This window comes from Phodopus roborovskii, unplaced genomic scaffold (assembly GCF_943737965.1).
Source record: "Phodopus roborovskii unplaced genomic scaffold, PHOROB, whole genome shotgun sequence".
Taxonomy (NCBI): Eukaryota; Metazoa; Chordata; class Mammalia; order Rodentia; family Cricetidae; genus Phodopus; species Phodopus roborovskii.
In genome coordinates this window covers 2,799,459-2,819,971 of record NW_026126485.1, presented here as the reverse complement: position 1 = coordinate 2,819,971, position 20,513 = coordinate 2,799,459, and the positions used below count along the sequence as shown (strand labels likewise).

The 20,513-nt window shown below is 36.7% G+C and overlaps 1 protein-coding gene across 5 annotated transcripts in view; it reads left to right on the top strand.

Moving 5' to 3' along the window:
* Arid4b (AT-rich interaction domain 4B) overlaps window positions 1-20,513 on the top strand; it is a 121,822-nt gene that overhangs the window by 46,402 nt on the left and 54,907 nt on the right. For all 5 annotated transcript variants that reach the window (XM_051194730.1, XM_051194728.1, XM_051194726.1 and 2 more), the window contains exons 4-7: window positions 1,250-1,315; window positions 2,837-2,927; window positions 5,352-5,431; window positions 10,697-10,788. In XM_051194730.1, coding sequence (XP_051050687.1) covers window positions 1,250-1,315; window positions 2,837-2,927; window positions 5,352-5,431; window positions 10,697-10,788 — 329 coding nt within the window. The remainder of the gene's footprint in view (window positions 1-1,249; window positions 1,316-2,836; window positions 2,928-5,351; window positions 5,432-10,696; window positions 10,789-20,513) is intronic.

Here is a 20,513-nt window from a genome sequence, read left to right as displayed (position 1 = left end):
GAGATAGGAGGGGTTACATTGTAGATGAGCAGGTAAACATGTAATCATTGAGTTGAATAATTAATCAAGTGGGAAAGGTATGATATGTCCCCTGAAGAGTTCTGTACTTGCTGCCTTTTAAGCGTGTGTTAAAACTTCCTGGGCAATTCTGATTTCTATTTTGGCTAAAAACTATGTGATAAAGCCTCTAAATTAACTGTGAACCCAAAGGATGCTTATCTTGCCCCCACCATTTCACAGGCTGGTGCCTGGAGTTGCTTTTTAATTGGTTAAGTGGGTATTCTGACAGTGACATTTCCTGTTCTGTCTGGCATTATATACTTATGTTTCCGGAGCACCTAGTTAGTTGTTACCACAATCCTATGGATGAATAAAAAACCCACTTATGAAGCTGTGCTGTGGTGGCACGTGCCTTTAGTCCCAGTCCTTGGGAAGCAGAGGTAGAGGCAGGCAGATCTCAGTGTTTTTAGGTCAGCCTAGTCTATATATGGAGAGTTCTAGGACAGCCAGGGCTAAGTAGAGACACCCTGTCTCAAACGAAGTGAATACATTTTAAGCAGACTTGGTGATACATTTCTATACTGCTAGCTTTAATCTATTGGACTTTTATTCCACACCAAGTATTAACTAAAAGATGTTGGGATTCTAGTGTTAAGATTTAATCTTAATGCTAATGCTGCTTTTGTGTGACACTGAATTGTATGGGACATTGTGTGTAAAAACTCCTTTTCCATAGTTGGTTAGTGAGTGTGCCTGTTCTTTATTGACCACAAGACTCTAATAAAGAGCATGCTATTGTATCAGGTTTCTTGGGTTTTTTTGGGAGGGTGTGTGTGTGTGTTGAGACAGGATTTTACTGTGTAGCCCTGGCTGTTCTGAAACTCACTCTGTAGACCATGCTGGCCTCAAACTCACAGAGATCCACCTGTCTCTGCCTCCTGAGTGCCACTATTTATTCTTAAATTAGGCCTTCACAAAATGATAAATTCTCCATAGATTAAGAAAAAGTTGCATAGGTATAGTAATGAGTGGTAGAATGTAGTATGATGAATAGAACACCCAACCTCATAGGTATGGTTACATTCATTTTTGAATAGAAAAATCGGTTTAAACAAGTTTTCTATTAATCTCTTTAGTGTTTGGGTTCTTATTTAGACTAGGTAATCTTTATTTAGTTTGTGTTATTTGTACATAGAAGAGCTTTGTGTGTGTGTGTGTGAGATTAATTAATTGGATTCATATTTTCTAGGTGACCTTTAGACATGATTCTTCAACAGTGGAAGTTCAGGACGATCACATAAAGGGCCCACTGAAGGTGAGTCATCATTATTCTCAGTTTTAATTGTAGACTGATACTTGATCTTTTCCCTTTTAATGTATTTGTTTTAATTAATATAGTTTTATCTAATTGGAATATATTTAATGTTAAATCATATCTGAAATGATAGCAAAATCTGTTTTAAATGCAACAAACATCAAGGAGGCAGTCACTGCTTTCACACAGGTATTCCTTTACTGCAGGAGTGGGTTTTCCAGGAATAAGATTTGTAAAATGTAAGCTCTATGCTCTAAAAAGTGAGAAAATTAAAACATCCATAGCTCTTGATTTTGGAGCCACCTGCTGGCAGATGAAATCTTTTGAAGGTAGCTGAGAGTTTGACCCATTTGTTCTTTGGAGTAGATGTTGCTTTACCTTATTGCTTGCCAGTAAGCCAGCTACAGGTAGTTTGGGAAACCACTGTGTCTGAAATTGCCTACTGTCTGGGCCTGAGGAATCCTAGGGAATACTTAAAAGAGTGAAGAAACATTTGTAGATCTTTGTAGAAAAAGAAAAAAAATCTTACTTGGTACTGTTGACTTCTAAAACTCTTCAGTTTTAAAAAATGTTTCTTATTACTAACTAATAATTTCCCATCATTTCTATTTTATAGACATCATGTTTAATATTTGATATACATATCTGTCACTTGCAAGAATCAGGACAAAGTCATATACAGTTAGAACTTTAGCTAACATTTACTTAGCACTTAATGTGTATTAGTGCTGTGCCAAATCTTTTTTGTACTAGGATTTTGTTTAGTCTTGAACAGCTCTGTAGAAGGGGAAACTGAAGGAAAGAAGTAATTTGACCCCAGTTTTACAAGGATTAATGTCAGTGCCAAGATTCAGACTGCTTCACAGCCTGTGTGCTTGAGAAGATATGCTGTTTGGATTCTCAGTACACAAGCCTATCCCTGCCTCCTAGGCATAGCACTATTGTTTTTTGCTGTCTGGCTTGCTTTGTTCTGGCACAGGCCCACAGCTCTCTACCACCAGGACTGTTTTAATCATCACTATAAGGTCCTTGCAAGTATAAATACTAGCATGTTTATGATAAGATAGAAAGTACTGTAAATGCCTGTCAGCAATGGGACATTCTAACCCTTAAGAAGAGATCAGGACTTTTTTGATTACCTCTATCCATCATCCCTTCCATGAAAGAAAGGCAGAAGGCTGGGGAAAGACAGTCATTTTACAGGCAGTACTTCTCAGCACACTGTAATGACCCGTGGGGGTTCTCAGGACCCTTTTATAGGTCTTTAGGGACAAAACTGCTTTCTTAGTAATACCTCAATGTATTTGCCTTCCCCAGTATATGAGCATTTTCACTGATGATAAGTAGAAAAGTATTGTCAGTAAACTGTAGGCATCTTCAAAACAAATCAAGCCAGTAGCTGTTTCATTCATCACTGTGTATTCATTAAAAAACAAAAATTAAGGTTTGTTGTTACTTTTAATTACCTTTTGGTTAGTTTGTCTTTAAATTTTTTTTCCTAATATTTAAATAATATTTTAGGTAGGCGCTATTGTAGAAGTGAAGAATCTTGATGGTGCCTATCAGGAAGCTGTTATCAACAAACTGACAGATGCAAGTTGGTACACTGTAGGTAAGACAGTAATTTTCTGTTAAAAATTCATTTTTAGTATATAAAATTTGTTCTAACAATTCAGATAAAACCAGATTTCTTGGATTATGTTTTCCTTTACTAATGCCATAGATGCTGTTGCTAGTATCGGTAAAAAATATTTCTAAGCTGTATATGTACATGTAATTTGAAATTATTTAGTAAATGGTGTGGTTGGATTTCTATTTTGACTTCAACATATGTTAAAGAAAATTCTCCATTTTAATCATTTCTAAGTACAGAGTTCAGTAATACTAGCTGTTCAGCCTGTTGTATAACAGAATTTCTTAGTGGCTGGTTGTACTCATTCATTTTCAGTTCTGCCAGTCGTTTTGCTGTTACAGATGGTACAGATGAATGTTCAGTGTGCGCATATTATCCTAAATTTTCTTGTGCACTGAAGAATAAATAGAGGTTAAAGGGACATGTGCTTTTTAACTTGAATAAAAACTACCTGCTAGTCAGGCAGTGGTGGTGTGTGATTTTAATCCCAGCACTTGGAAAGCAGAGACAGGTGGATCTCTGTTGAATTTGTGGCCAGCCTGGTCTTTCAAAGCCACAGAGAAACCCTATCTCCAAAAGCAAAAACAGAACAAAATCCTGTTTGTCTGTCTTGAAGATTACTGTACTTAGTGTATATTTCCCCAGTTCTTGTCAGACTGATGTCACTAGTCCTTTGAAGTTTTTGTTAAGTTGAATGTGTGTGTTGTTGTGTATCAGGATGTGTAGCCCAGGTTGGCTTAAACTCACAAGCATCTTGTATAAGCTTTCCTAGTCTGGATAAAAGCATTCACCATCAAACCTGAATCAGACTTAAATCCCTGGTATCCTCATGGTGGAGGGAGGGAATCTATCTGCACAAGTTGTCTCTGATCTGTGGCAAGTACATGCAAATATGCACACGTACATATGCTAGTTAGTTTTGTGTAAACTTGACACAGGCTAGAGTCATTGGAGAGGAAGGAGCCTCAACTAAAAAAAAAAATACCTTGATAAGACTATGGGCAAGCCTGTAAGGCATTTTCTTACTTAGTAATTGATGTGGGAGGGCCCAGTTGGTTGTGGATGGGGTCACTCCTGGGCTGGTGGTTGTAGGTTCTATAATAAAGATTGAGCAAGGTAAGTGAAACAAGCCAATAAGCAGTATTTCTTCTATGGCCTCTGCATTAGCTCCTACCCCCACGTTCCTGTCCTTTTTTGAGTAATTGTCCTGCTTCCTTCAGTGATGGACTGTAATGCAGAAGTTAGAAATATAAGTCAAATAAACCCTTTCCTCACCAAGTTATTTTTGGTCATAGTGTTTCATCACAGCAATAGTAACCCAAACTAGATCACACGTACAAACATGCACGTGCGCTGTCGAACACACACGTGCTTACACACATGAACACATGAACACAAATGTAATAAAAAATTTAAAATTCAGATACAGTAATTTTATTTGATATGACTATACTCTATTCATGATTCCTAAGGAATATTATTGGGTTTCTTTTAAGTTTTTTGTATTCAGTATCTTCATCAATTTTCAAGTTGTGACACTGTTATCACAGTCAAATAAGTTAATAACTTCATCAATCATAACAAACATTGTAGTACCTTTAATCAGTAAATCATAGTTTTGCCACCTCAGGAAACATTTGGCAATATCTGGAAACAGTTGATTTTGATAACTGGGATAGTAGTCTTTCTTGGGTGCAGATTCCCATTGTGTAAGGCATAGGATCAGCTTGTCACACAGCAGCTTGTTTGGTACAGTTTGTTTGTGGGAAGTGTTGAGATTGAGGAACCTTATTGTATTGTAAATGGAGTTATTTTTTCAGGGGAGGGGACAGATGGTGCATAAATTTGTGAGTTGCCCATAATGGGTGTTTGCTCCTTTACCATTCTGAGATTATTAATAAGCATTTAAATGGTTTCCTCGTGAAATGCTACTTTTTTTTCTGTGGGTGTGTTTCTTCAAGAATGAGTTTTTAAATTACATATTGGGGTGTGTGTGTGTGTGTGTGTGTGTGTGTGTGTGTGTGTGTGTGTGTGTATAGAATGTGTGCTGTAGTATGTATATAGAGGTCAGAGGACAGGGAATGTGTGTATAACAGTCAGGACAATTTGTAGGAATCAGTTCTCTGTTGTATTGTGAATTTGGGTCTTCAAGTGAAGGTGGCTGAAAGTGCCTTTATCCATTGAGCAGTTTAGTGACTCAAGATGATATATTTAAGATGCATTTTCCTAGAAATGGCAAGCAACTATAAAGTTATTTGTTAGAAAATATGAAACATGAACTGAATTCCAAATGTAATTCTTAAAATTGGGACTAGTTGTAACTTCGAAAATTTAATGATTCTGACATCATGTTGTTAATTTAAAAAGTTTCTCAGTTGCTTCCATTTTTACTTCCTCATATAGTTTTCGATGATGGAGACGAGAAGACTCTGAGACGATCTTCTTTATGCCTGAAAGGAGAGAGGCATTTTGCTGAAAGTGAAGTAAGTGTAGTAAATGAATATATCTACAGGGTTTTCTTTTTCTTTTTCCTTTAGACATGGTCTGACTATCTAACTCTGGCTATCCTGGAACTCACTCTGTAGACCAGGCTGTCCTCAGTTAAGTTCAGAGATCCACCTACCTCTTCCTCTTGAGCACTGGGATTAAAGCCCGACACTGGCTTGACATATTTTGTATGGGGGTTAGTAAAGTTCTACTTTTTCAATTCATTGAACAAACCTGTTAGTCAGGAAATTCCTGAGTGCGTTAAGTGTCATTAGGATGTGTTTTAGACCTAGAGCAAAGGATCACAAAACCAGAGGAACTAGGATACAAGGTGTATTTTAAGAGATTCATATAAAGTCCCTCACAGAAGGGAGAAGGGACAAGGCCCCAGAGCACAGGGGAAGTGGGGGGAGGGCAGTGAATGGAGAGAGAAGTAGGAGAAGGGAGGAGAGGAAAGCACGTGCGACTAGGAAGAGTGAGTCAGGGTAGGAATAGAAGACGGAGAGAGAGAGAGAACATAAAAGAGGGAGCCATTATTGGTTTGAAGAGAAAACTGAACCTAAAGAAAGGCCTAGAGACCTACAAGACTGCTGCCAACTAACAATTTGAGCAACCGTGGAAAGGGGCTACCATAAATGCCCTTCCCTGATAGTGAGATCAACAACTAACTTATCCACCACCATGGAGCCCTCATCTAGTACCTGTTGGAAACAGAAGCAAACACCCATACCTAAACACTGAGTTGAACTAGAATTCAGATGCAGAGGGAGAGGACAAGACCAGGTTTCAGAAACACAAAGAGACAGCTGACCTGAACAAGGAGGAGCTAAAGGGCCCCCAGACTGGTAGCTGGGAATCCAGCATGGGACTGACTCAGACCCCCTGAATATGGGTCTCAGCTAGAAGGACTGAGCAAGTCTAAGGGACCTCAGACAGTGTAACCAGGATGTTTTCCTGGTGCACAAAAGGACTTTGCGGACACATCCCCCGTGGAGGGATACTCCCTTAACCTAGAGACAGGAGAGAAGTCCTAGTCCCTACTTCAAATGACTTGACAGATTTACATGCCCCACCTGGATGGCATTGCCCTACATGTGGAATTGGAGTGGGGGGGTTGGGAGGGGAGGGTAGTCAGGGTGTATGTGAGGGAGGAGAGAGGATTAGAGGGAGGGAGGGACAGAGAGGGAACTGGGATAGACATGTAAAAAAAAAAAAAAACCTCTTGTTACAATAAAATTGAAAGATAAAATATTAAAAAATAAATGTAATCTGTGAACTGTACTGAAAGCCCTGAGTTAAAACACCAAATTTTGTCTTCTTTGTTGTTTAAAGCATTTCATGACTTTTCTATCAAGAAAATAATAGGCTTGTCTAGTCACCTTGAGACTGCCTGATTTTGTTTTTGATTTTTTAAATAGGGATTCTATGAATCCCAGGCTGGCCTTGAATTCATGATTCTCTTGTTTCTATATTCTGAGTGCTGGGATTATGGGCTTGTACCATTATGCTTGATTTTCTATATACCTTTATGTAATTTGTAAGTAACAATGTGAATGAGAAAAAAAGTGTGATTTATTATCTCAGGTTATATATGAGTTTGAAGGCTTCTTAAGAATTAATGAAAATACAAAGAAGAGTTGAAGGTTTAAAGATATACAAGCATTCAGGAACTAGTTCTTATTGACACTTCTGTAGCTTTGTCTGGCTGCTCTTTCTGAAATTAACCTGTTTATGCTTTTACGTTTCTCTTTTTCATGATGTTAATCATTCTCTGATACTAAAATGTATATTTTGTTTGTTTTTGAGGTTTGTCTTCCTAGGTAGCATGTATCACAAGAGCAGGTGATTTGTCTTCTTCATTGCTTTGATCATATTTCTTGCTTTAGTGCCTGGCACAGGAAGGGAACTGAGCACTTATTAGTTAGATGGAATGAAGTGCATGTGTCTACCAGAGTCTTTGCTAAGTGACATGTGTACACTGTCACATTCTCTACATTATTCCTGATTACTGTTATTAATCATCCCTAATTAATTGGTTAGGATACTGATGGACAGAACTAGTCAGACTAGCACTTTCCAGCACCAAAGCCAGCTCTTCATTTTAAAGCTGTGTCCAAGGATCTGAACTTAAGTGCTTGAGTCAGCAACACGAAGTAACATGATATGCATGGTCCAGTTAATCTGGTCCAACCAAAGTGACTGATAACACAGTGAAACTCACCTGCTAGACTTTGTCCTCTGTGTTTAGAAGAATGCATTAGTATTATTTACTCATCTATTAGACCATATTTTGTTTTTAAAATACTTAAGGTTCCATCAGTGATTTTTGTCCCCTGTATATTTTCAATTTCTCAGTCTTAGCCCTCCCTGCACTTAATAAACTGCTTGATATTTCCAGATTGTGGTTTGTATTGTCTTGTCTTTTGGGTTCCTTTTGAGCCCAGATCCTCTCTACTTACTTGTTGGAATCTTCTCTTAAGGCAACCTGAAATGCTTTCTGCTATACAATATCTTCCATGTGGTTTTTGCCCAACTTACATCATGTAATCCTTTATTTTTTTGCACTTTGCTCAAGTATTCCTGCTGTGTGATCTTTTTGTTATTTACTTCCCTTATATGAAATTTAAAGTACTCTAGGGGGAGTAACCACATTTTCTTTTCTTGGTGATTCCTCCTTTCTCCAGCAGTGTTTGCTAGACTAGAGCCTTCAGTAAATAATTAAAGGAGAGGTTTTTTGTTTGTTTTTTTGTTCTTTGAGACAAGATCTCAATGCAGCACTGGCTCACCTTGAAATTCTGATCTTCCTGCTTTACCTCCTCAAAGCCTTCTCAGAGTGCTAGAATTATGTACTGTTAAAATTTGACTTAGTTTTCCAGGTTTGCTATTTTGTTGGCTTTTGGAAGCTGCTCTCTGTAGCCTGGGTATATATTGAACTTGTGGCATGGAACTCTTCCTTTTCTCCCAAGTGCTGGGATTACAGCTTTGTACCAACATACCCAGGTTTTGAAGGTTCACATACAAGAAGTCAGACTACTTTGGGGCAAATGACATGATAAAATACTCTTTCTGCATTTATGACTTTTATTTGTATTTATTCACTTAGAACATCTATCTTGTTATTGCTAGTATGTATGGAGTTTTAAAACACTGACTTTTCACCTGATGTGGGCTTGGTGTAAAGAAATATTTAATATAATAGTTTTTGTTTCATTAGAAGAATTTGAGCCAGGTGGTGGAGGCACACCCTTTAATCCCAGCACTAGGGAGACAGAAGCAAGTGGATCTCTGAGTTTGAAGCCAGCTTGGTCTACAGAGTTAGTTCCAGGACAACTAGTGCTACTCAAAGAAATCTTGTCTCGAAATAAAGAAAAATTAAAAGAATAATTAAAAAAAGAATTTGAAACTGAATTCATCAGGCAGGTATAAGCTGAAGTAGTATGAATAGGAGCTATGTGTTTATGGTGCCTTTAAGGAGGGTGTTTTCTTTTCTCTGTGAAGGTGTACACTTTCATTTATGTTTTGCTGAGGGGATAGTTAGGATAATAGGGGTGCATTAACTCCTTCCCATGTGCCAGTGTTCGCTAAGGTCACTGATGAGCTATGTGGACCTGGGTGTCTCTAATTGAGTAGTTTACCCTGTATTGGGGGGGCAATAGTTAAGCAATGAGAAATATTTTATAATTTTACTATATTAAGGCTTGGTAAGGAAAGTATATAGAAGGGAATGTAACCTGCACCTGTGTATTCCTTCTCCTTTATTTGGTTTCTCTTGCAGGGTGCTCAGGATCAAACCTAGGTCCTTGTGCTTGCTTGACAAGTGCTCTGCCCTGTCATAGACACCTCTTTTTATAACTCTCTAATATGTAACTTTAAAAAAGCTTACTTTAAATAGTTCCTCAGCCTTACTTTTATCTTGATAATTTCCCTAGGACTCCATCATTTCCAGAGCACTCAGAAAACTATGTCCTAATAGCAAGCATTCTGTTGATGGGAAAGGGGGAGGAGAAGGTGTGTGTGTGTGTGTGTGTGTGTGTGTGTGTGTGTGTGTGTGTGTGTGTGTGTGTGTATGTGCTCTACTAGGTGAAAAGAAAATAGATAGACACATCAACACTGATCATCAAAGGGTCAAAGTTAATTAAAGTAGCGTCTTTGAAGTGCTATCTGAAGTTTTTAGATACACTTGTCAGGAAATAAAGGCTGAAAAAAGTACAAGAGAAGCTTGTAAAGTACATTCTGATGAGGTGTGTAGTTAATAATCAAGGAAGGAATACTCATTTTCATAGCAGCAATTATATTGTGTGCAGCAGGTTAAAACAAAAGAAATTAAATACTAAAAGTCAATTTTAAACATTTTTTAAATTTAATTTTATGTGAATGGGTGTTTGCCTGCATGTATGTTATGCACCACATGTATGCATGCAGTATCTACAGAGGCCAGAAGAAGGTCTTGTATCCTTTGAAACTAGAGTACAGACAATTGAGAGCTGTCATCTTGAGTGCTGGGAATTGAATCCAGGTCCTTTAAAAGAACAGCCAGTGCTCTTAACCACTGAGCCATCTCTCCAGCTCTTAAACATTTTTTTTTTCAACTATTATAAGAGAAAACATTTAATTAGTGGTTTGCTTACAGTTTTAGAGGTGCAATCCTTTACCACCATGGTGGGGAGCATGGCAGCATTCAGGCAAACACTGGAGCAATAGCTCAAAGCTATATTATGATCTGGTGGAAGGAAGGAGGGAGGGAGGGAGAGAGAGGGAAAAAGCATTTTCTTTAGGAAAGATTTATTGTAGAAAACATTTGACAAATTATATTTTCTCTGGAGCTCCCTTTCAAGCTCATGGTACTTATTTTGATGGTTAATTTTGTTTCAGTTACTTGTTACATTTTATTTTTTAAATGGATTCTAATTTGACCTCTTACTATATAAGTAGGAGTCTCATTTCATATTTGTGCTTTGGGTAAGCTATTGGTTGTTTTGTATTTTAGTGATTTTCGGTGTGTGTGGGATTCTAATAGGTAATGAGTCTTCTAGATAAGCAGCCAAGGCTTTTCATTCTTTTCTCCAAGTATGGGCTCATTCATCTTTATTCTAATATCTTTGAAGCTAGAATTTTCTTTCATTAGGAAAGATGTATTGTAGCCTTCCTTGAGTGAAAAAATTTCAGTTTCAAAATATGAGCATATTTCACTGGTTTGGTTTAAAATGAAGAAAGCACTTGCAAAGTAATAACTTTTGATGGGTTTGTGTTCTCACCCACAGACACTAGACCAGCTCCCACTCACCAACCCTGAGCATTTTGGCACTCCAGTCATAGGAAAGAAAACAAATAGAGGAAGAAGATCTAATCATATGTAAGTCAATTTTCATAACTTAGTGAACTTGAATTCATTTCTCTTTCTAGTGTTGTTTTAATAGTTGCGATTTTTAAATTGTAATTTGCAAAATGCTAATGAGGTCTTCCAGTGATATCTGTTCTAATATCTATTCAGACTCCTCAGCATGGACTTATCTCCATGCATCCCTCCAGCCTTAACAGCTGGGTTTATCCTAGGTCTTTCTTCATATATCTTGATCCTGCTTTTGGAGCGAAACTAGTCATTTGTCCCCATCAGCTCATTTGATGATATCATGCTTTTAATCATGTTTTTTAAATTTTTTTCTCCTCTGTTCCTAGTACCTCCCTTCTCTGTCAGTATTTTGCTTACTCTGAACCTCTCACCTTTATGTGTACCATTTTGTTGTTGCTGTTTTTTCCTTTGAAACCAGATATGATTTTTCTTTTATGAATATCCTAAATTCTTTGCATTTATCAAATGTCATTGATAAAATTTCATCTCCTACTATTATTAAAGTGGTTAAAACCAACTTCCTTGAAGCAAGAAACAGAAGTTGGAATGGATGGGACAATAGAATATAATTTTAAAATTTATTCTCTCAGAAGTTTTAAAAATTCAATAATTAGACTAAACATTTATATATGAAAAAACATTCTAACAAATTATATAATCTTGAAGCAAAATATTGTTAAACAACTGCAAATAAATAATACATATTATGTTAGATTATAAAAATCCTTAAGTGAATGCTTTCACTATATAAAATCAGATATTAAATCTGATTGTTTTTTGAACCCTCAAGATGGAAGGTGGGTAAAGCATACTCATACTATTTAGTTTCAGTCACTTGTGAAGATAGGTGGGTATCTGGAGAGATGGCTCAGCATTTAAGAACTATTGCTTCCCTTTCAGAGGACCAGAGTTTAGTCACAGTACCCACATTGGGTGACATTGATTACTTTTGGTTTCCATGGTGTCTTTTCTTGCTCCTATACATACACGGATATCTATCACACACACACACACACACACACACACACACACACACACACACACACACAAATCAATAAAATTTCAGATTAAGGAAATCACTCTGAGACATAGGAAGGAGAACCGAGGCTTCAGCTCATCCTTGTCCCTCAGGCTTTTTCTGTTCAACTGACGGATTTGGATTTCCTCAGCTAGAGTACTTTGCTTACTTTCCAAATTAATTTTAATGGTAAATAAACTCTCAGTTGAGGAGTAAAATTAGAAGACTAATAACTGCACTGAAAAAAACATTCATTGCTACCCATTTTCTTATCTTACTAATTTGAGTTATGCATTTACTCTCTGAATCTTCTAGAAAATGTTTTAGTTGCCAGAAAAATTTTCTGCCTTGTTACTTGGCTGGTGACTTGATTATTTTGAGGATACTTACTTCATAGATTTAAAATATTATTATTATTCTGTGTGTGACATTTTAAAATTGAATAATTCAGCCACAGAGAAAAATAAACTGAAAATAAATGGTGTGCCCAATGTAGTGGCATGGACCCTTAATACCAGCACTTGGCAGGCATAGACATAAAAATCTCTGAATTCTTTACCAGCCAGGCTGCATTCTAACACTGTGCCTGAAAAAAAAAGGAAAGAAAATGTGTGGTGGTTATCAGTAAGAATGACCTTCATTGTGAATATTAGTTCTAATTCTGACACAATGTCTTTGAATTTTGAGAGGATTATTATATTGCCATAAAATATTCACTGAAGCATGTGAATTGTGGAGTGTTTAGATAGTTTTGAAAATTAATGAGCTAATGTTTTATCATTTATCATTATTTGTCCCATAATACTGGGGAGTATATTCAGGTTTTAATAACTGATTACTGATACCAGAGTGGTGAGTGTGAGACGTCAGAGAATCTCATTAAGTGCTGATTCTATTTATCTAGCTCTGTGTGAGTGTAGATGGCTTGAGTTTGCATATTCTGGTGCTTGCTGTGTGACTTTGCAGGTTAATCTTCTCATGTCATGTCTCACTTTTCATCTGTAAAATTAGGGATGTAGTATTAACTCTCAGAATTTTGAAAACTAAATTTATATTATAAGTTTTACATGCATATATACTTAAAATGCTTATATAGCATGTACAGGTTGGTAATAATCCACCCCAAATGCAAAAGTGTTATAGGTTTGGGCATTCAAATTTGAAGATATTTGGATAAATAGACTTTACTGTTGGAGTAATCCCAGTGAAAAGTCTAGAATGTAAGGACTAAATAGAATTATCCCATATTTACTTGAAAACATAGCAGGATCAAATGTGTATAAAGAGATCTCCTTCTTAAATTGTTCTGGAATGCAGTCTGTAGACTTAGAATGGCTGGGAACTCAGAGATATGCTTGCCTCTGCCTTGGGATTAAAGATACACACCACCATCACTCAGCTAAGAATTATTTTTTTGATTTTAAAAATTACAGTTTTTTTCAAACCATTTTACACATCATCCAGAAATGCAAGAAGACATTCAAAATGGATTTAATATGGAATGTCACATGGTTTGATCTATTAAAATGACATAAAGATCTATGTAACATGAGTTCTCATAGGTAATAATAAAAGTCTGGAGTCAGATATAGGGGAAAATGCTGAGAGATCAGAGAGACGAAGGAACAAAACCACAGTCACTCAACTTCCCAGCTGAAAAGAGTGAGCCCCTTACTCCTCCCACCTTATCACCTCTCTCTGCCTAGTTATATTACTTCTTGTCTGGTCTGTCTGTATATACTTCTAGACCTCTATGATTGACTAGTGGCTAGCTCTACCCTCAGGCAAGCTTTATTTGTACAAACAAGATATCACCATAATTTCCCCTTGTTGTCTAAAATTAAAGGTTATAACTAATATAAGAAAACTGCATATAATAAGTACAATAACTATATGCAACATATGTAGCCAATAAATACATCAACAATGTCTAGTACAATTGACAAATTCAGAGAAAATACTCAATATCCTATTCTGGTGAGTCCAAAGGTTGTACCTAATTCACTTTCTATTTTAACTTGCAATTCAAAAGCTATCTTTTTATGTCTTTCAACCTTATACATTTACCTTTCTTTAGTGAATTTCCTTTCTGAATCTGGTAACAAGGAAAACTAAAACTATAACTATAAAGTCTTCAACTCCAGCAAAGACCTCAGAAGGAAATAATATTACCTTAGTAAGCAGGAAGTGCAAGCAAGTGACTTTCCCCCCCAAAATGTGAAAAATGGCTGAAACAACTGTCTGCTTGGACAGTCACCCAAAGTTCCTCTTCAGTGTTGGGATATTCATCTTTGGCCTACAGGTCTAGCACATCAGACTTTTTTTTGTAGGGCTGTCCTACCTTGTCTTGGCAAAGTTCAACTGTCCTTTCTTTTGTGTCTTCCTTGTCCAATTTGGACTGTGTACTGTCATCAGTTGAGGCAAGAACACTTTCTTACCCAGTGGCAAATGTTTGCCACAAAGAAAGTAAACTCCATGTGGAGTTTCTTTGGTGTCCATCATCTTCTCTGAAGTAGATTGGTACTGCCAGGAGCAAACATGTCTCATTGTCATGGAAAAAAACAAAACAAACAAACAAAAAAAACCTGTTAGTAAAACATCTTAAATGCCGTATTTTGCCAATCTGTAAAGTGTTTGAAGATGATCTGTCTATCTAAAATACATCTCTTTTTGACCTTGAAGACAACTTAATATGACTACAAGTTCCATTGTAATGGTGACTAATTACTAACCTTATTATCCTAAATAGTAATAATAACTTCCAAGGGCTGAAAATTTACATTACATTGTTAAATGAGTTGCATATGTAGAATATCTTGAACAAGATTAGAAATGTTTATACAGTATGTTCTAACAAAAATAATCTCAACTTCAGATTTAATATTTAAAACTAGTACTTTTTGGTTTAAAGTAGGTTCAATAATCTACCTTTTTATTTTGTTTCTATATTCCCCCCTTGTTTCTTTTCAAAGTAGATTCAATAATCTACCCTTATATCCTATCATATCTATATCTGCATTTTTCTTTTTTAAACAAGAACTCTGAATCTATTTTCTGTTGTTCAACTTTTTTCATGACCATTACCCATACCCACTTGTAACCATACCCCTAAACGATGACAAATATCCATAACCCATTGAAGTTCCAAAAGCCATCCATGCCAACTCTTGGGACTGTAGTGTCATATTTACTTTCTGTTGGCCCCTTTAGGGGATCCTGAAAAGAAAAAATTGAGTTAATTGTCAAGTCTTATGAGAGGTAGCTGTATCATTTGTTGTCTAGTCTCTGCATAATGGGAAAGTGCAGGGAAAGTGCTGGCTACAGTAGTCTGTAAGACTGGGTCATCTCGAAATTGTCCTCAGCAGTTTGTAGTTCAAAGCCAATCTTTAGGTGGTGTTTTTCATCTTAAAGATGTTGTCACAGTCCTGATGAAATTGTTGTTGTGGGGCCCCATCATCCTTTTGGAGACTTGGTCATGGTTCACTGCAGAAAACTTAAACATTTTAAATGTCATATGAATCAGATTTCAAAGAGATTAAAGGATCAGTAACTGTTATGTACATCCACAGTACAAAAACGTAATTTCTAGTTGTCTGATAGAGACACAGATTCAAAATCATATATACAGGAAGCTAAATGAAGCCTTTTTCTAGAATCAGTGAGTACTCTATTTGACAATTACTTTCATGGCAGAAGTTAAAAATACATATATGAATCATATAAATTTTGCGATAATATTTATGAGATTGGTAAACTATGGATTGAGGAAATTGCTTACATACTATTTCCAGTGGCTGACTTGCAAAATATTGGCATATGGTAGGGTTATTTAATATTCCCTGTGGGAGATCCTTCCACTGATATCTCTTAGCAGGCTGAGAATTATTATAAGTAGGCACTATGAAGGCAAATTTTTCTCTTTTTCTTGTAAAGGTATAGTGAAAAACAGTCTTTAAATCAATAACTGTAAGACGCTATTCTTTAGGTAGTAATGAAGGGAAAGCAATTCCAGAGTGTAAAGAGCCCATTGATTGAGTCATTTTAGTTACAGTTTTTAGATCTGCTAACATTCTCCACTTTCCAGATTTCTTTTTAATAACAAATACAGGATACTTTCAAGGGATGGATGATTCTTCAATATGCTGATATAACAGCTCCTGTACCAGTTCTAAAGGCCCGCAGTTTCTCTGTTGTTAAAGGCCATTACACATAAAGGTATTACCCATCAACCAATTTAAAGGAAGGGCTGTTAGTGTCTTTAAAATATCAGCATCTGTTGTACCCTGTTCTTGAACAACCTGAATGGCTTGTGATTGTTCTTTGTAATACCTTCTAATATATTCCCCAGAAAAATACATTAATTTATGTTTTATTTCTGAGATTGGGGGGAATGTTAATCTGAGTATTCCATTCCTGTAATGTCCACATGTTCTCATAAGTTGATTGCTATATGGCTTTAATTTTCCTTTCTGTTTTTCTGGCCCTATACATTCAACCCATCTTGTGCTCTGTTTTACCTGAGATAAAGTTCCAATCACTAAAAGCTGAACATATACCTCCTGAAGCAACCAATTTGGATGCCAAGAATCTGGTGCAATTATTGTGACATCTGCACCTGTGTCTATTTATTTGTATTGCTAATTTTGGTGTTTTTTTTTTTTTTTTCCATTCGTAGAAGTTTGTCAAAATATTTGTTTTATGGTTTCTCCTGAAATTTTTTAGTCTCTTCTTCTTTAGCTTTTCCATCATCCAGAGCAGTATTGTTTCTTATAATAGGCATTCGGTTCTTTAATTGCTCTGGGAAAGCGTTTCCTTCATGGTTATAGGAAATGACTGAACTGAATTTGGCATAGGGGCCTGTAAGAGGCCTCTCAAGGCATTTCCCAATGGTAAAAATTTGACTTACATTCATTTGTCCAATGCTTGCTTTTGCCACACCTTTTGCATAATCCACAAGGGAGAGGTATTCTGTTTGAGTTATGCTTAGAAAAATCGTTATTTCTAAGAATGCCCTGCCTATCATCCCTTTTTAAGTGACATTGTTTGCAAAAATTGAACACTGTATTTTGATGTGTTTTTTTTTTTTTTTTTTTTTTCCCCAATCGTCTGGAAATCATCTTTCCTTTCCATGCCTCTTTGTGGTCATGAGATTCAATATTGATTGTATCTTGGATCCATTTTTCCAGGTGTGCTGATTTTTGCCTTTAACAGCCTAATTACCCCTTTGCATTGTGCATTAGCATTTTCTATTTACTGCTGAAGTTAGTCTTTGCAAGGAATCTGTTAAGGCTTCCTTCGGGCCCTGTATAACTTTTTAGTAAATGATTCAATTTTCTTATCTCCTTCTCCAATTATGTCCTGAGTATCAAAGCTGCCGTGCAGCATAAATGCAAGACATGGCCATCATACAGAGATCCCTTTTTACATCAGCATAATCTCCCTTTCCAAGAAATTGATCTTGGAAGATTTCCATACCTCTAGCCTTACTTTGTAGTTCAATGGTTTTAGCCTCATCTTTCTACCAGGTCTTCTATTGTAATTGAGGACCAGGGTCAGAGACTACTTTAACCAAATCTCTCAAGTCCTGAGGTATAATTCTATTACAATTTGACCAAGAGTTTAATGTCTGCTTCACAAAAGGTGAATGCCTGCCATATGAGACTATCACTTCTTTGAATCTCCTTAAATCTAACATTTCCAACAGGACTCCATTTAACCCTTGCCCAATTTTGGGGATATCTGTCATTGGGCAGTTCCTGTAAGGTTACTGGACAAATTAAAGTTGGTTGTTTGAAATCTTGGACTATTCATCTCTAACCTTACAGTGTAACAGTGAAATTGGTTCTGAGTTTTTCTATAACTTATATCTTAGCACTCAGCCAACTTTTTTTTAATGATAAAAATGATTAAGTTATCCTGTCATTTAATTGTTCCCTTTTCAAACCGTCTAGCATATTATACAGAGAACTAAATCCCACCATTGTAATAGGTTACCATTTTTAATGTAGGAAAACTCTCTCCCTTCCCCCTCCTCCCCTCCTCCCCCTCTGTCTCTCCCCTTCCCCTCCCCTCTCCCTCCCCCTCTGTCTCTCCCCTTTCCCTCCCCTCCCCCTCTGCCTTTCCCTTTTCCTCTCCCTCTACTAATTCCCTCTTTAAGAATTCCCAATTGTCTCACCAAATCTGGCAAAGAAGATGGTGGAGCTTAAAGTTGCATAGCATGTGTGACTGGAAAACACAGGTGGTGTACAGCCTGGATGAGGACAGGTGTAGCTACTAATGTTTAGCCAAGAGCTGAGAGTGGCAGCTCGAGGAGAGGTCATCTAGGGAAAGCCTGAAACCCACGGGGTGTGTGTGTGTGTGTGTGTGTGTGTGTGTATGTATGTATGTATGTATGTATGTATGTATGTTGTAGGGATAGGGGAGTGCTGGCTGTCTGAAAAAGGCACACAGGATTGTGTGGAAGAAGCACACAATTGTGGTGTGAGCTGCCTGAAGGCAGAGCCAGCCAGTCTAGGATGGGTAAGTCCTGTGGTGTTTGGAGCCCAGGTGGTTCTGGGGTTTAGGTGGCAGCTGGAGACTTTAGAGAGGGTACAACAGGAAAATCCTAACCTTGCTCAGAGGCTTGAGGAAGAAAAAGAAAACCTTAGCTGGGTGTGTGGGTGACTCCGGCAGTTTCAGCTTGTGCCAGCGGCTGCAAAGCCATAGGCAAGTGGCTTTTCTTGTGGATTCATGCCTTTAAGTTGGGTGCCAATATGTGACATGAGTTCTAATACGTCTTAATAACAAAAGCCTGGAGTCAGATATAGGGGAAAATGCTGAAAGATTAGAGAGACAAATGAGCAAAACCATTGCCATCTTACTTTACTTCTCAGCTGAAAGAGAGTGAGATTCTGTCTCACTCCGCCCAGCTATATCACTTCCTGTCGCAGCTCTACATTGAACATAAGAGTGAAGTTATGTAGGCACTGCTTCTTAATAACTAGTGAACATGTTAAATCAGTAGTTTTTATGTTAAGAATCCTAGCACACAGTGAGAGGTGGGATTTGGGATTATATTAGACACAGTGGATGTTTGAAAGCTGTTTGTTACCGGTTTTACTTAGTTGATACCTTTCACTGCTGTGGTTGATTGGCCTTACTGCTGAGGGCTCTGACGGTATTCCTGCTTGGTGTTTTGCACTTTGGTTTGTGAGCATTGTAAGCAAATATCACAGCTTGAAACACCCATCTCTTTACCTACATTTCCCAAGAGTTTGTTCTCTTGTTTATTTCTACAACAGTCTTAGACCTAGATCTTAAGGACATTCTTGTGACCTTTTCAATTACTTTATTGTAAAATGTCTTCATTATGGCTTGAACAATGGTTATTTTAAATGTACTTTAGCCAGGCATGGTGTGTTGTTTACTCTGTCTTGGGAGGCTGAAACAGGTAGCTGACAAGTTTGCAGCCCACCTGGGATACAAAACAAGACCTTTTTTATTTATTTATTTATTTATTTATTTATTTATTTTTTACAAACAACCAAATAAGCAATGTGTTTTTGCAGAAATATAAGGTTATATTTCCCTAGGTTTCTCAGGACTTCATTGTTGCAGTATTGCAGAACCTTTGTTTTTCTTTCAGCACCTATAAATCCACACATATCAGCTAATCTGCCCCCATTCTGAAATTGTTTTTGACACCTTCCACTTGATTTCCAGCTTGCCTGTAGTTAATCCAAGAAATTTTTTTTTAATGACCAACTTCTACCTTGTTAAAATTTAAAGTAAGTTGTTATTCTTACTGTGTAACTGAACTGAGATTTATCCTTACTGTGTTCCTATTCTAGACAGAGCTTGTGTTTTATTCTGCCTAAAACAAATTCAATATTTAGAATTATAGACTAGTTTCCATGTGCTTTTCTCCTCTAGCTTTGTTACTGTTTTTATTTATTTATTTTTTAAAGATTTGTTTATTGATTATTTATACAGTGTTCTACCTGCATGCCATAAGAGGGCACCATATCTCATTATAGATGGTTGTAAGCACCATGTGGTTGCTGGCAATTGAACTCGGGACCTCTGGAAGAGCAGCCAGTACTCTTAACCTCTGAACCATCTCTCTAGCCCTGTTGTTTTTATTTTTAATAGCCTGTTAAAGGTGGAATAGGTAGACAAGTTTCTGATGTCACTTCCCTTCAGAAGAGGAATAAAACCTAGCAAAATATGTAGTGATTTTTTTTTTTTTTCCCCCTAACAAAGGTTATTTATGTTTCCCCCTGGGACAGTGCTAACAATTATCTGGAAAATGAATGTCTTAACTTAATATTTGCAGGTCTGTGACTTTAGTCTGCATATTATAAACCTTGCCTTTAAAAAATTTATTAGTTAACAATTTTAAGTATGTTCACAAAATTGTTCAAGAATTACTACTTTGTTACTGTTTCCAAAAGATATATATTTTTTAATTTTACATAACTTCTTTTGAAATGAAATTGTTTTTCTCCTTTATTTTTAAATACTAAATGTGGTGGAGATTAAGGCCAGGTCACTTGAACATGCTAAGGCAAGTTGTCTATCTCTGGTTCATGTTAACAGTTTCACTTTTAGTAGAAATTAGAAAACATTCCTTTTATGATTGCTTACGCCCATATATCTAGTGGTTCAGTCTTTAAGAACCTATTCATTATTAATTTTCAATCTTTTTAAAGTCTACAGCACATAAAGTATG